Consider the following 13,185-nt stretch of genomic DNA (forward strand, 5'->3'; position numbering starts at 1 on the left):
GTTACAAAATATGAAACTAAATTCGACAAAAGTGATAATTTAGTGGAATAGTGAATATATCTAATTTTCAAGTATGATCATCATAACTATCTGCAATGTATAAATCAAAGTTTTTGATCCATACGGTTTTCATTAGATTTGTGACAAGTTTTTTAATGTACGACTGGATCCCTAGAATTCACCTAACTAATTTTTAAACGATGAACTTAGTGTACTCAAATCATTTTAATACTTAGACATTATTGACCATGAAGCACCACTACCACAAAGTTTCTCACCTCCTCAATTTTAATGTACCTCAGATCACGAACGAAAATCGGCATCGGTGTACCTCGCTTTGTTAACTATATAATTCGACCGAAACGGACGGAAAAATCTAACGAATCTTTTTTGTATCAGATATATACTACGGTAGTACGGTACATTTTAAAACTTGGTTCAAACTACTTCTTAAACTTTCGTGGTATCTTTAGTCTCTATATAAACAATCTTTAAAACTTTCTTCAAGTATAGCTTTTATAAGTCTATAAGCTACAAACATAAGGACAATGACTTTGGTTAAACAAATTTGAGAGTAAGTAGGTACCTGCCTAGTAACAAAAATATATACTTATTATTTTAAAAACCCATAACAACTTACTAAGGTGGTTCGGCTAATTTGTACCAATTGTTTCTGTAACCTAAGGGAACCTTATAATTATATTATTTGATAAAAGTAATCCGATTTTTGTGAGCCAATATATTATTCTCGTGTGAGCTAGTTCCTATAGCAATGCAACTAAATAGGGGTTGAAAAATAACTGAAATCGCCCTCTTATCCTCGAGAAATCTATTGTTATGATTCTTATTGAAATCAGTCCAGTTGTTTCTAAATTTAGCGCGTTCAAACACACAGACTCTTCAGCTTTATATAATAATAAATTTGTAATAAGACAATAACACAATGAATATACTGCGCGTGTACAATGCTGCGCTTACGTCTTACCGGTTAAAGTGAACACGGACAGCTCGCTGGAAAACGTACTGATAAAACCAGCCACGTTGCACATGGAACTCCGTCGCCAGTCTGAGTCGTGGATAAAGTACACGCCGCGGTAGTACCAGTCAACCACAGCGATTACCAACAGATACGAGCCCATCAGGAAGTCGCCCAGCGCTAAGTTGACTATAAGGAACGAGTGCACCTTATTGGTGTGCTTGTACTTGGCCCGAAATACGATCACCAACAGATTGGCTGTGATCGCGACCACGGCCAGTATCCAAATGCACACCCGCAACACGATGTTGGACATCAGATCCTCGCACGAGCTAAACTCGTCGGGCAGCGGTTCGCACCGCTTCACAAACCGAGCCAAGCAGCAGAAACGAAACTCGTCGGTAAACCTGCATGCATTCCGTAAGCTATTATTATGGGTGTGTTTAATATACCTATGTATCTGCAATTACCAGTACTAAAGTGCTCAAAGTATGAACATTCAGGAGCGTGGTTTTTCAAGTTTGGTATTATTTTTTAATGACAGCAAATATGTTACTTTGAATTTAAAATATTACTGTGTTAGAAATATTTTTCAATTATCTATAAATACTTACAAACTATATGTCTTTTTTTAAACATATTTACCTTTTCATAGAATATTTAGAGAAATGGGTGCCTTATCACGTACTATATTTATTATTTTGTAGATATTGTATTTATATATTATTATCATGCATAATATCCATTTTAATCATTAATCATCATAATATTATACACCATAATATTTAAACACACATTGTGATAAAAATTTAGTTAAAATTATTATATAACGTGATAAAAGCTAAAATAATTCCTTCAATCATTGGTCAGGAACTCATTATTTATATTTTACTTGATAAAACAAGGACGTCTGTTTCAAAAATATTACCTATACTTATGTGATAATAGCTATATTTCAATTTATATGTTTATATTATATCTATGCGAGTATATATATATATATCTTCAACCTTGGTCTCCGTGCAAATGTTTATTAGTTGATGATTTCACAGTTATATTATTATCAAAAAAAAAAATTCTCTAATTAATGTCACCATAAAAAAGTGACTTCGTTGGTACTAAACTAATAATAAGTTAAAAATATTTTGATTAATGGTTCTTCAACACTAGCAGTCTGATGAATAAGAGACTCGGGTAAAACGACTCATTTAATGAAGCTGTTTATTTCTGGTCTTCAGGAGAGATAAATAATTGTTATTTTATGACCATTATATTATTATTATTATTATTATTATTATTATTATTATTAATAAATGGTAAAAAATATTATACAGCGACACCGCTTTATTGACTCACAGTGTTTCAAGTAACGGCATGGTGAAAAAAACGTTCTTGTCTATAACTCTCAATTGATTATTCTTAAGGTTTCTGTAAAATAAATATAAAAGCTTTTAGTCGGAAATTTTGTTTCAGTTTAAAAGTTTAAAGTTTAGCAGTAAATATTATTATACTCACAAAAATACAACTTGGGGCATCCCTCGAAACGTACCGTCCCGTATATGAGTGAGTAAGTTATCTGATAAGTCTCTAAAATAACGAATTACTGGTGAATCCACTAAATAAAAATAACGAATTTAGATACTAACAAACTTTTTAACGATCTTAGACCAACAAAAGCCTCCGATTCTATTTCCGTAATATTCTGATGGCTCAAGTCACTGTATTATATCAAAAACTGTATTATTAATTTGGCTGTAAAATTGATTTTCTATAAGTTGGAAGTACTCACAGTGTAATCAAAGATGATAGACCCTGAAATGCCATTGAGTTCAACTTGTAAATATTGTTCCCTTGTAAATGTCTAAAAACATATGGTACCAGTTGTTTCATATTAAAAACAGCAAAACCTCTAGATATTTACGAAATATCACTCAATTATAAACGATAGTCACATTCTTAATAGCGCTTTTATTTCCCTCGAGTGTCTCTGTTTTATTAAAGATAGGTCATCACTATTTACAGGTTATTCAACTTTCAGTGTTTTAAAAATAACACTCGTGGTAAATAATACGTGTAATACGATAATTACACAATACACTAACCACATAAACAATAATTAATAAAATAGAACTCAAACAGTTTTATTTTGTTTAAAATAAACTTTGAGTGCTTAATTTTAATTATCTTAATGATAGTTAAAACATTAAACTTAATATAGAGTTATGCGTAACATAATTCATTTTAAGTTTGTTAATTATTATAATTATATAAACGGGTAAGGCAAACATTAGTTTTCATCTATTATCTAGGATAGCGCTGCTGGACTAAACAATGTTTTATCAAAATGCTCTAATAAATAATTAATCTTACAATCCCGTCAGCTGACCGAGCCCCAAAAACGAACAATTTCGCAAAATTGTTATTTCATTGTTTTGTAAGTTCAATGTTTTCAAACGCCAAAGCGTGGAAAACACTAATGGTTCCAAATGTTTTATTGAATTATTCGTCAGGTCTCTATAAAATTAAAATGCATACTTCGTGTTATATTACAATATATCTTTACATTAAATCAATATTCACTTACAAATAAACTAAGCGATCCAAATGTTTAAATGTATTTTCATGAAGGCCCTCGGAAAAATTATTACCACCCAAATGACTATAAATATTAAAGATGATTATATTGTTTTATTTTTCACCACCTTGTTTTATTTAATATTTTATCGAATATGTACTTACAAAAAGGTGATTTCTTTTTCGACATCGTACGGAAAATAGTTAAGACCGTGGCCGGTACAATTTATATGGACATCTTGACATTGGCAGCCAGATGCTATATCCGAACACATGAAATCTGAAATCCATTACCACGAGGAATTCAATGTATTTGCTGTTTAATATATATTGTGCAATTGTATCAAAATCTTACAACAATTATTGTCTTCGTCGTCCCAAGTCAAATCACAATCTAATTGCCCATCGCACACCATAGATTGATGTATACAAGGCCCACGATGACATTTGAATTCATTTTCAGTACATTTAAAATTCACTAAGATACCAAACAAACCAAAATCAACCTTTATTTACAATACAATGATAGGTACCTATATGTAGGTACTATAAAATCTCTACAACTTGAAGCTCAATAAATCAAAATTAATTTTAATTTGAATATTTTGTCTCTATTGATTTCAAGTTATTGAGATTCTTCTAGAAAAATAAACTTATTTTTAATTTCAATTGTCCTCAAACACCTAGATAATCATATTCGTTTAATATTGTATAATAACGATTTGAGTGAAAGATTCATTACTAATTTAAAACGTCTTCCAAACGAGCGATTAGTTTAAATTTATTGTACATTAAGTATTGATAATCCTTAGTCACCTTAATCACCCTTTATCTTTTTCGCTATACACCATCAAGAAAAAAATTAACAAATAACAGTTTAAATATATAAAATACATTTTGGACAGATTGGGCATACCTGACTAACAAATGGATTTTTGGGGGAAAAAATCTACCCTTCTGAATGTCAATTATAAGGCACTAACGAACCACTCTTACATCGCATATTTAACAAATGCCAATAATTTTAAAAACACAGAGAGAAACTCAAAATAAGTCTTGTTGCAGAAAGTTTAGATCAGGGCTTTGCACCTGAACGAAACCCAAAACCCGAAACCCCAATTAACCCGAATAAATTTGCAAAACCCAAACCCGTATAATACAACACCTGAATGAAAAAATTAACACCTGAATTAACCAGAAACCAGAATTAATATTTGGGTTAACCCAAAACCCGAATTATTATTAAATACAAAGAAATGAGTGGCATATCAATTCGTATGTATTTTACGTAAATAAGAAGATAAGAAAATAGTTGGCGTTATATTAATAAAACATAACATAATAATATTATGTTGTATCAACTATTGATATTGACTGCAACTGTATAATTATTAATTCTCGACGATATTATCTTTAAACACGCGCGTGTATTACCCTTATTTGCTTGTGTTGCTTGTGACCTGCGTTTAGTCATGACTTGTGATCTATTCTTTTATCCATGCTTGTGATCACAATAATATACAGTGTCAAACGTGTCTATACAGTGTACAGACTACAAATACAACAGAATATAATATGAAAAATTAATATAAATTTAATGAATTAATATTAAATATAAACCAACTAAAGGTGTAGAATCTAGATCATTGTTTTATATTATTTCACAATATTGAATAATTATATTTGTGTTATCTAACCTTTGTATTCAACAATACTAACAACAAAATTATGTTTGATCAAAATAAATAATAAACAAGAAGTTTTTTTTGTAGAAAAATGACTTTTTAATGGTAAGTATGATTTTAATATGTTTTTTTTAAAAATTATATTTGCTTTAAAAATAAAATAAAAGTACAATACCAAATTCGCGTCGAAAATCTCATGTTAATTGATATAAAACATGGGTATTTTTTAACACCCGAATTAACCATAATTAACCCAAATAAATTTACATTTAACCATAACCAGAAAAGTTCATTAACCCGAAACACCCAAATTCAATAACCAAAATTTTCCTTAAACACCCAAAACCCGAAAAAATTATTCCGGTGCAAAGCCCTGGTTTAGATCCAGATCCATAAAATGAAAGTAATACCATATAGTTCTTTAAGAAAATCCAAATACTTAATGAGTTATATATAACTATAATATATTAAATATTAATAATATATATTTAAGTTGTTTTACTATTTTATAATTATTTTACTATTATGATTAATATTATTATGTCATACAACCAATCAATCTCATATTGTACAAACGAAGCTAACGATATTATACTATAAATTCGATTTTAATTTATTATAACAATATTTTATTATCTTTAATTATTTAAGAAAATATATGTAATGTTAATTGTTATTAGCCTAGTATTCGAATCAAGTTTTTATTTATAACCAACCAAAAAACCAAACTATAACAAAATTTACTCTGTATTTCTACTCCAAAAGATATTATCCTCGCAGTAATTTATCTATTTAATAAATTCTGGCCCAAAACTAGATTGGGCGTGGGTATGTCAATTTGAAACATACCTGATACATAATAGGTAAGCACACTTGGCAACAAATTTAAATGTTTACATTTAACATACCGCAATTTCTTAGGTGCGATTTATCTACACAACCCATTTGTTCTTCTCGATATTTTTTACATTTATACTCTAAAGGAATACATTGACCATTATCACATCGGAACTCGTCAGCTTCACATAATCTATAATCTGTCACAAAAAAATATTTTTATTTTTATTTTTTTTGAACATCCAAAAGTGAGTATATGATAAACAACAATAATTTTAACTGAATTAAAATAATTTTCAATATTTAATTGTTAAAATTGTACAGTATAATATGTGTATGTGTTTAATTTAGATATAAAAATAAAATACAAATGTTAGTTTGTCGATTAAAAAATATAATTTAACCGTACTACCATGAATAATAATGAGTTAGTACAACACAAATAAATACGACTTTAATTTCACAAGTCGACAACTTAATCATTTGTAAGCTAAATTTTATTAACCTTCCACTATGTATATAATATTTTCGTTCCAAACGAATTAAATAAAAATAAGACTTGGATAAACATGACGTTAAGTTAATATTTTTATACATTTATTTTTATATACGTTGTACTGAAATAAAAAAATAAATATAAAACATTACAATGAAATTATTAACTAAAAATTAATTATTAACAATTACAGTATTATACACAGTGGCATAGTTTTGGATTTACTAACTTTTCAATATTTTCTACCTTCTACGTAAATTCGAACGGAATAATCAAAACTTACCGCAGTTTTTCTCGTCAGAACCATCCATACAGTCGACTATATAATCACACCATTTTTCCATTGGCACGCACTGTTTGCCAATCTTGCACCTTAACCAATTTTCGTCAGGACACTGTACAGCCGCTAAAATTAATAATGATTAACATAACACACTTCGGTAATATTACGGAAACGCTATGTAAATTTACACCAATAATTCATTATACATAATAGGTATATTATAAATACAAAATACATCCAATAAATAATTTAGCGCTTGAATTGGAAAAAAGTATAAGGGGTACATGCAAGTATAAGTATATAAAAAAAAAATCGTACACAAATATTTAAATTTCTGATTGATAAGGATATAATTAAAAGGGATATCGATAAAATTTTTTTAAAAGGAGAGTTACTCTGTTCATCCACGTCCTTTTCAATTCAATCATTTTTAACTTAAAGTAAATAAATATAATATAATTATGGGATATGTATTTTTTTTTTTTTTTTTTTTTATTCATAAAGTTTTACTGACGAATGTCATCTTAACTTACTGTTAATAACATTATTTTTTTTAACATTTAGAAAATAAATAACAATTAAAAAAAAAAATACATTAGTGATATAAGATACAAATGACTACATATATGTAATATTATAATAATATTATAATTTCTTATTAAATTAAATTAAATTAAATAAATTAGTTATAGGCGTTATAGCAACAAGTCGTGGGGACGTCCACGCTTGAGTCTGGGATATGTATATGGCATGCATTATTGACTTTGAAACATAACATTTATCCTCGAAATATATTTAAATTTCTGTCAAATCTAGTGACTCATTACTCATCAACAGCTATATGTATAGTGCGATCGCATACCCGCAATGAATTTATAATAATTTACAACTTGTGTCCACAGGCCACATTGCCACAGTTGACTTACCGCATCCAATTTCGTCACTCTTATCCCAACAGTCGGTACGTCCGTCGCAACGGTTCTCTGATTTCACACATTCACCACTAGCACACCGAAACTGCTCGTCACCACACGATAACGAAACTTCACAATCCATTTCATCATCACCGTCTAAACATTCAGCTTTGAAGTTACAACGGTGTTTAAATGGCAACCACCTGCCGTCCAGACAGCGGAAAAATTCTTCGTTTAAATTCGAACTTGGATTATCTGTAAAAAATTGATACTTTACTTTAATTCTTTTTAATTTTTATATTAATCACGTTACACTCAAATGACTTGAACATTTTTAACAGTAAAATTAGTTAATGAAATATGATATAAAACAATTAAACATGATGTGACATGTGAATACGTGATACAATGAAAAAAATAAATAAATTTTTCATACGAAAAATAAACGTACTCTTTATATACAAATAATGAAAGCAAAATACGTTTAATTTTTAGTTGTTTTTTTTTCGATAAATCATAACTGCGGTCAATAAACAGAGTGATAAATGACTAATGTGTCGACTAAACAGTTATACAACTCATCAAAAAAAAAATCATGAAAATACTTTCAATTCTATATACAGCATATTATATTCACTAATATTTTATTTTTATTCTATCTCTTGTTTGACATATAGCAGTAATATAGATTAATTATCAACCTGTTTAATTTATTGTTTACAAACCAACCACAAAAACACACTGATAAATCGTGTTAAATAATGTATTGTGTCGATAACAGTAGTTAGATAGCAGGTAGGATGTCAAAATCAGATCAGTGCCTTTAGATTTCTTTTCAAAGTACTTTACCGTCCTACACTCACACTCCTATACAACAAATACATTCAATGGTTCAATTTATGATTTAAGTTACGATACCACAAAAATATATGTGATAATGATGTGTTGTAATAGTTCATAATATTGTATTATTGTAATATATGTATATGATATATAAATATATATTTTAATGTCTAGTAAATGTACTAAGTATTTTTAATTTATAAAATTAAATAATCCCTTTAAAAAAATTAATGTAAAGAAAACTTTTATGGAATATTGGTACATGCGTCATTTGAACTTATTTAATATAATAAAGATACATTATTGTTACATAATATAGACGTTGATATAGAATTATAAATATAATGCACAATATGCTGCGATAGTAAATAGTGCTCAATGACTAAGAACTAAACAGTTATTCGTATACTAGAAGCATGTTTCCCTAATCACCATACGAAAAATTTAAAGAACCGATGTCAAACAAATTCTTAGTAGGGATGAAAAATGTCTAACTAATAACGCAAGAACTAAATAGTCGCAAAAAATTATGGTGGGTAGCTGGAGAAACTTACGTGTTGAACAAAAGATTTTGTTGATCCATTTTCACAAAAATACAATACTATATTCTAAAATTAAAATTAATAATAATATTTAAAATGAAAAAAAAAGCTGGTACGTAAGTGGATGTCGCTCTGTTGTACAGTAATTTACAAGTGGGTTATTGTAATGAATGGACGAATGGTATTAAATTTTAATTCAATAACATATTATTATTGTATACGAAAAGCGATTTTAAGCGGAGACGGTTTGTCAGTCTAGGATATGCTATACTATGTTTATTATATTTTTATTATATCAAGAAAAAAAATGAAATTCATTACTTAAGTGGAACCTTGTTTTAAATTTTCAATCCTTAGCTATACAATGTAAACGTTTTATAAATTTTAAACAACTAAAGAATTTGTGAATTTTAAATTAAATAAATTTTGTCAAAATTAAAAATTTAAATAGTGCATTAAAAAACGTGCATTTATTGTATTTTTAATATTTTCTAACTGCTATTATATAAACTTATAAGGAACCTTGTATTAAATTTTAAAGATTTTTGACCCAATGAATACAATTTTATCAACATTTATAGAATAAAAACTAAAAATTGAAAATTGAAAATGTTTATAAATAACTTAAAAGTTGTTGAAATATTTTTAGAATTTTATCAAATGTATGAATTAATAATATTTAATAATATAGTTAAATTTTAGGTTTCTACAGTTATTCGTTTGTGAATAAAATTAAAATAAAAACATCAGTACACGAGAAATTGAGTGAATATCCAATGTTGTAATTCAAATGCTCATACAAATTTAATTTGACTTTTCGGTAGATATTTTTTATTTGATAAAAGCAGACAAACTCACGAAGAATCTTTTATTGAATTTTCAAATCTTAAATATAAAAAAATAATTTTTATGAATTTTTAACTCAAAATAAATGCAAGTTTTCGTGATTTTTGTCAAAATATGAACTTTCAATGCTTATTAAAAAAAATTGTGACTTTATATTTTCAATATTTTTTAATTACCATTATGACAATATATTAGAACCCTTGTATTAAGCTTTTTACCCAACGAATACAATTTTATTGTAATTTATAAAAACTAAAAAAATTTAAAATTTCTATAAATAACTTTGAAATATTTTGAAAATTTTATCAAGTATACCTATAAAATTCCAGTATAAACATTCAGTGAAAATTGTAAGTGTCTACGGTAATTCCCTTAAGAGTTACACCAATGCCTAAAATCAATTTTCTCAGAAATTGATTTTGCGTAAAATTTCCTTTTTTTCTTAATTTTTTTTTTTTGTATTTCCCAGTACTTTTGAAAACTACTGAAAATTTCGAAATTTGACCTCCCTAATGCACCAACTTGATTCACTTTCAAACCAGAAAAGCTACTGAAATTGAAAATCGAAGCACTATTTCGACAACTTATCGTGTACCTACACAGATACAAAAAAAAATATATATACATTTATAACAAAACACACATCATTGCAAAATCAACACATTCATCCCTTCGCTTAGAATCTAAAATAGATGATAATTGGGAGATTTAGCTTTCTTTTTAAGAACTTCGTATAATAATTGATTAATTTACTCTCGTTAAGAATAACAATGATGTTGTGGTGCTACATTTTTTTTATGTTTCGCTTACTTATAATTTACAATAAATCATTTTGTTGGTGCTGTATGAGATAATTTTTGGACGCAATACAATAGCACTTTTTTTTCTTGGAAAAGATCATCAGTCATGTGCGCTGACATGATAATACAAGCTTTTATTTAATATTAATCTATACTAATTTTGTTTTCATTTTATTTTTTATTCTCGATATGAAAGTGTAATTATTAATATAGCCAATATAGGATGGTTCATTAAATTAAAAATGTTCTTTTTCAATTAAGATTAAGCCAGACAGGGATTTTATGTCAACGAAAATATTTTGAATCTTGACATTATTGATATTTTAAAAGACTTTATTAAATATTTGTTCTATTTTATTGAGCTGAAAAGTTTAGTAAACATACCATTGATTAGAGTACTACTTTCACCAATGCAGTTGCAACAAACAGAAAATTATTTCAATTCAATGCGATCATCTGTTACAATAATTAATTGTTTAATGTATTAATATCATACATTTTATTTAAACGTTAATTTTTGATTCCTTTGTCCCCGAAAAAAATAATTCAATATTGGAATTGGGAATGGAATAGTATGAATTTAATCAATATCAGTTGGCAGTCACTCAACTTCACTTCAAAAACTATAATTGTGGGTGTATGGGTATATTTTAATGTTTATTTACTTTAAAGAATAATATAATTCCTTAGGATATTGCATTTAAACGTATCAGAAATTTAATGTAACTCAAATAAGTAATGGTTGTATTATGGAGACAATATTTAATTTGTATTCTTGATTCATCTTAATTGCAGTAATCCGCCATAACCGTAAATTATATTAAATTTAATAGCATATTAAATTGCAGAACCCTAATAATGTATGAATTAGGTACATAAGAACACAATTTAAATTATTACTTTTAAAAAAAAATAAATTAAATTAACTGACATCACATAAGTTTTAAATCAGTTTAATACATAGGTACATTATAATAAACATAATATTATTACCACGTTTGATTTTCATCACATACCTATTGATTTGTTGATTTGTATTATAAATGTAAAAAATTGTTCACAATTTAAAATTTTTTAAAAGAAAAATGAATAGTCTCTCACTTAAAGTATGGATTTAAATTATGTATTATGTATACATTTATTTGAACGATTGTAATTGTTTTCCAACTAATATAAATACCACTCGTCATCCTAAATTATATTATAACGCGTCATTTAACCACCTGCAGAGCTTTATTTATTACAGCTATCTTACGGCCAGAGATATTCATTACAGGTGAAAGGTCATGATTAATAACTAATAAGGATCACTATAGCACGAATATTTGCTAAAATCCACTCTAGCGAAAGCGTTGCAATCACTGATTTCATGCTCAGTGAATAAAAAACCAACCCCAGACTAGTCCATTCGTTCCGTGTGACGCTGTGTAACTAACTATACCCCTATCACAATATGATAAAACACCCAGGCAAAAAACGGCTAAATCGCCCAAACCTATATAGTATCACATTAATCATTATAGATCAGACAAGACGAGGAATTTTTTACTGTAAATTCTAATATAAATCTTGATTTAATGATTTAAAAATACTTTCTTATACCTGGTCGATATTCTGATTGATTAACACGATATCTGAAAACGTATTGTTGTTAATATCCCTTTAAATAGGTTTGCGCGGAACTTATAAATAAAATCGAAATAATAATGGAAATTAAAATTAAAAATGATTTTAAGTAAACATTTACAGCCACTTTATTCAATTGGTCTTTATTATTATAGCTTTTTTATTATTATCATTATCCTTTCTATAGTTTCTATAATAATACAATGCATAATATCTTGCGATAATTCATTCAGTGTATTCTTTTTCTCCTCCCAAAATACATTGAATATTTGAATCACTTTATAAATGCCATATTTATGTCTGCCAACAATGTAAGACACCGTGTAAAATGGAAGTTTTTCCTGATATAGTTATTGTCGATGCAATTTATTTATTCAGAAAATAAATCAGAATCGAATATTATAGGAACGTAATAAGATAATCATTATTTAAATCAACTAAAAGTAATATTATACGTATTTTTTGTGATAGGTGTAATTAAAGGTTATGAGTGAAAGCAGCAATGTATTGATCTTGCGATGAGGAAATTTTTTTTTTCAAAGCATTATTTTTATAATTTCACTAAAGTTAAGTTGTTTTAAACATTTTAAAAAATCATGATAATAACTAATACGTTGGAATAACTGTTAATTTTCGTCCATATCTTTTAAAAAATGTATGAAAATATATCCACCATAATATTTTAATCTCATAGAATATTTAAAAAATTTTAATTTTGACTATCTGAATTAATCATAAGCCTATATTAGCTTTCTAACTTGCT

General features: G+C 27.3%; 1 protein-coding gene across 3 annotated transcripts in view; it reads right to left on the reverse strand.

Annotated features, from left to right (window-relative positions):
• LOC107162836 (G protein-coupled receptor GRL101-like) overlaps positions 1 to 13,185 on the reverse strand; it is a 64,550-nt gene that overhangs the window by 10,858 nt on the left and 40,507 nt on the right. For all 3 annotated transcript variants that reach the window (XM_089229437.1, XM_015509886.2, XM_089229436.1), the window contains 12 exons: positions 7,778 to 8,020; positions 6,852 to 6,974; positions 6,144 to 6,272; positions 3,906 to 4,028; positions 3,716 to 3,830; positions 3,561 to 3,635; positions 3,347 to 3,490; positions 2,766 to 2,837; positions 2,623 to 2,694; positions 2,492 to 2,563; positions 2,333 to 2,404; positions 986 to 1,383 (listed from right to left, as the gene is read on the reverse strand). In XM_089229437.1, the coding sequence (XP_089085563.1) occupies positions 986 to 1,383; positions 2,333 to 2,404; positions 2,492 to 2,563; positions 2,623 to 2,694; positions 2,766 to 2,837; positions 3,347 to 3,490; positions 3,561 to 3,635; positions 3,716 to 3,830; positions 3,906 to 4,028; positions 6,144 to 6,272; positions 6,852 to 6,974; positions 7,778 to 8,020 (1,638 nt within the window). The remainder of the gene's footprint in view (positions 1 to 985; positions 1,384 to 2,332; positions 2,405 to 2,491; positions 2,564 to 2,622; positions 2,695 to 2,765; positions 2,838 to 3,346; positions 3,491 to 3,560; positions 3,636 to 3,715; positions 3,831 to 3,905; positions 4,029 to 6,143; positions 6,273 to 6,851; positions 6,975 to 7,777; positions 8,021 to 13,185) is intronic.

This window comes from Diuraphis noxia, unplaced genomic scaffold (assembly GCF_037042655.1).
Source record: "Diuraphis noxia isolate RWA-SAM2 unplaced genomic scaffold, SU_Dnox_SAM2 contig0005, whole genome shotgun sequence".
NCBI lineage: Eukaryota > Metazoa > Arthropoda > Insecta > Hemiptera > Aphididae > Diuraphis > Diuraphis noxia.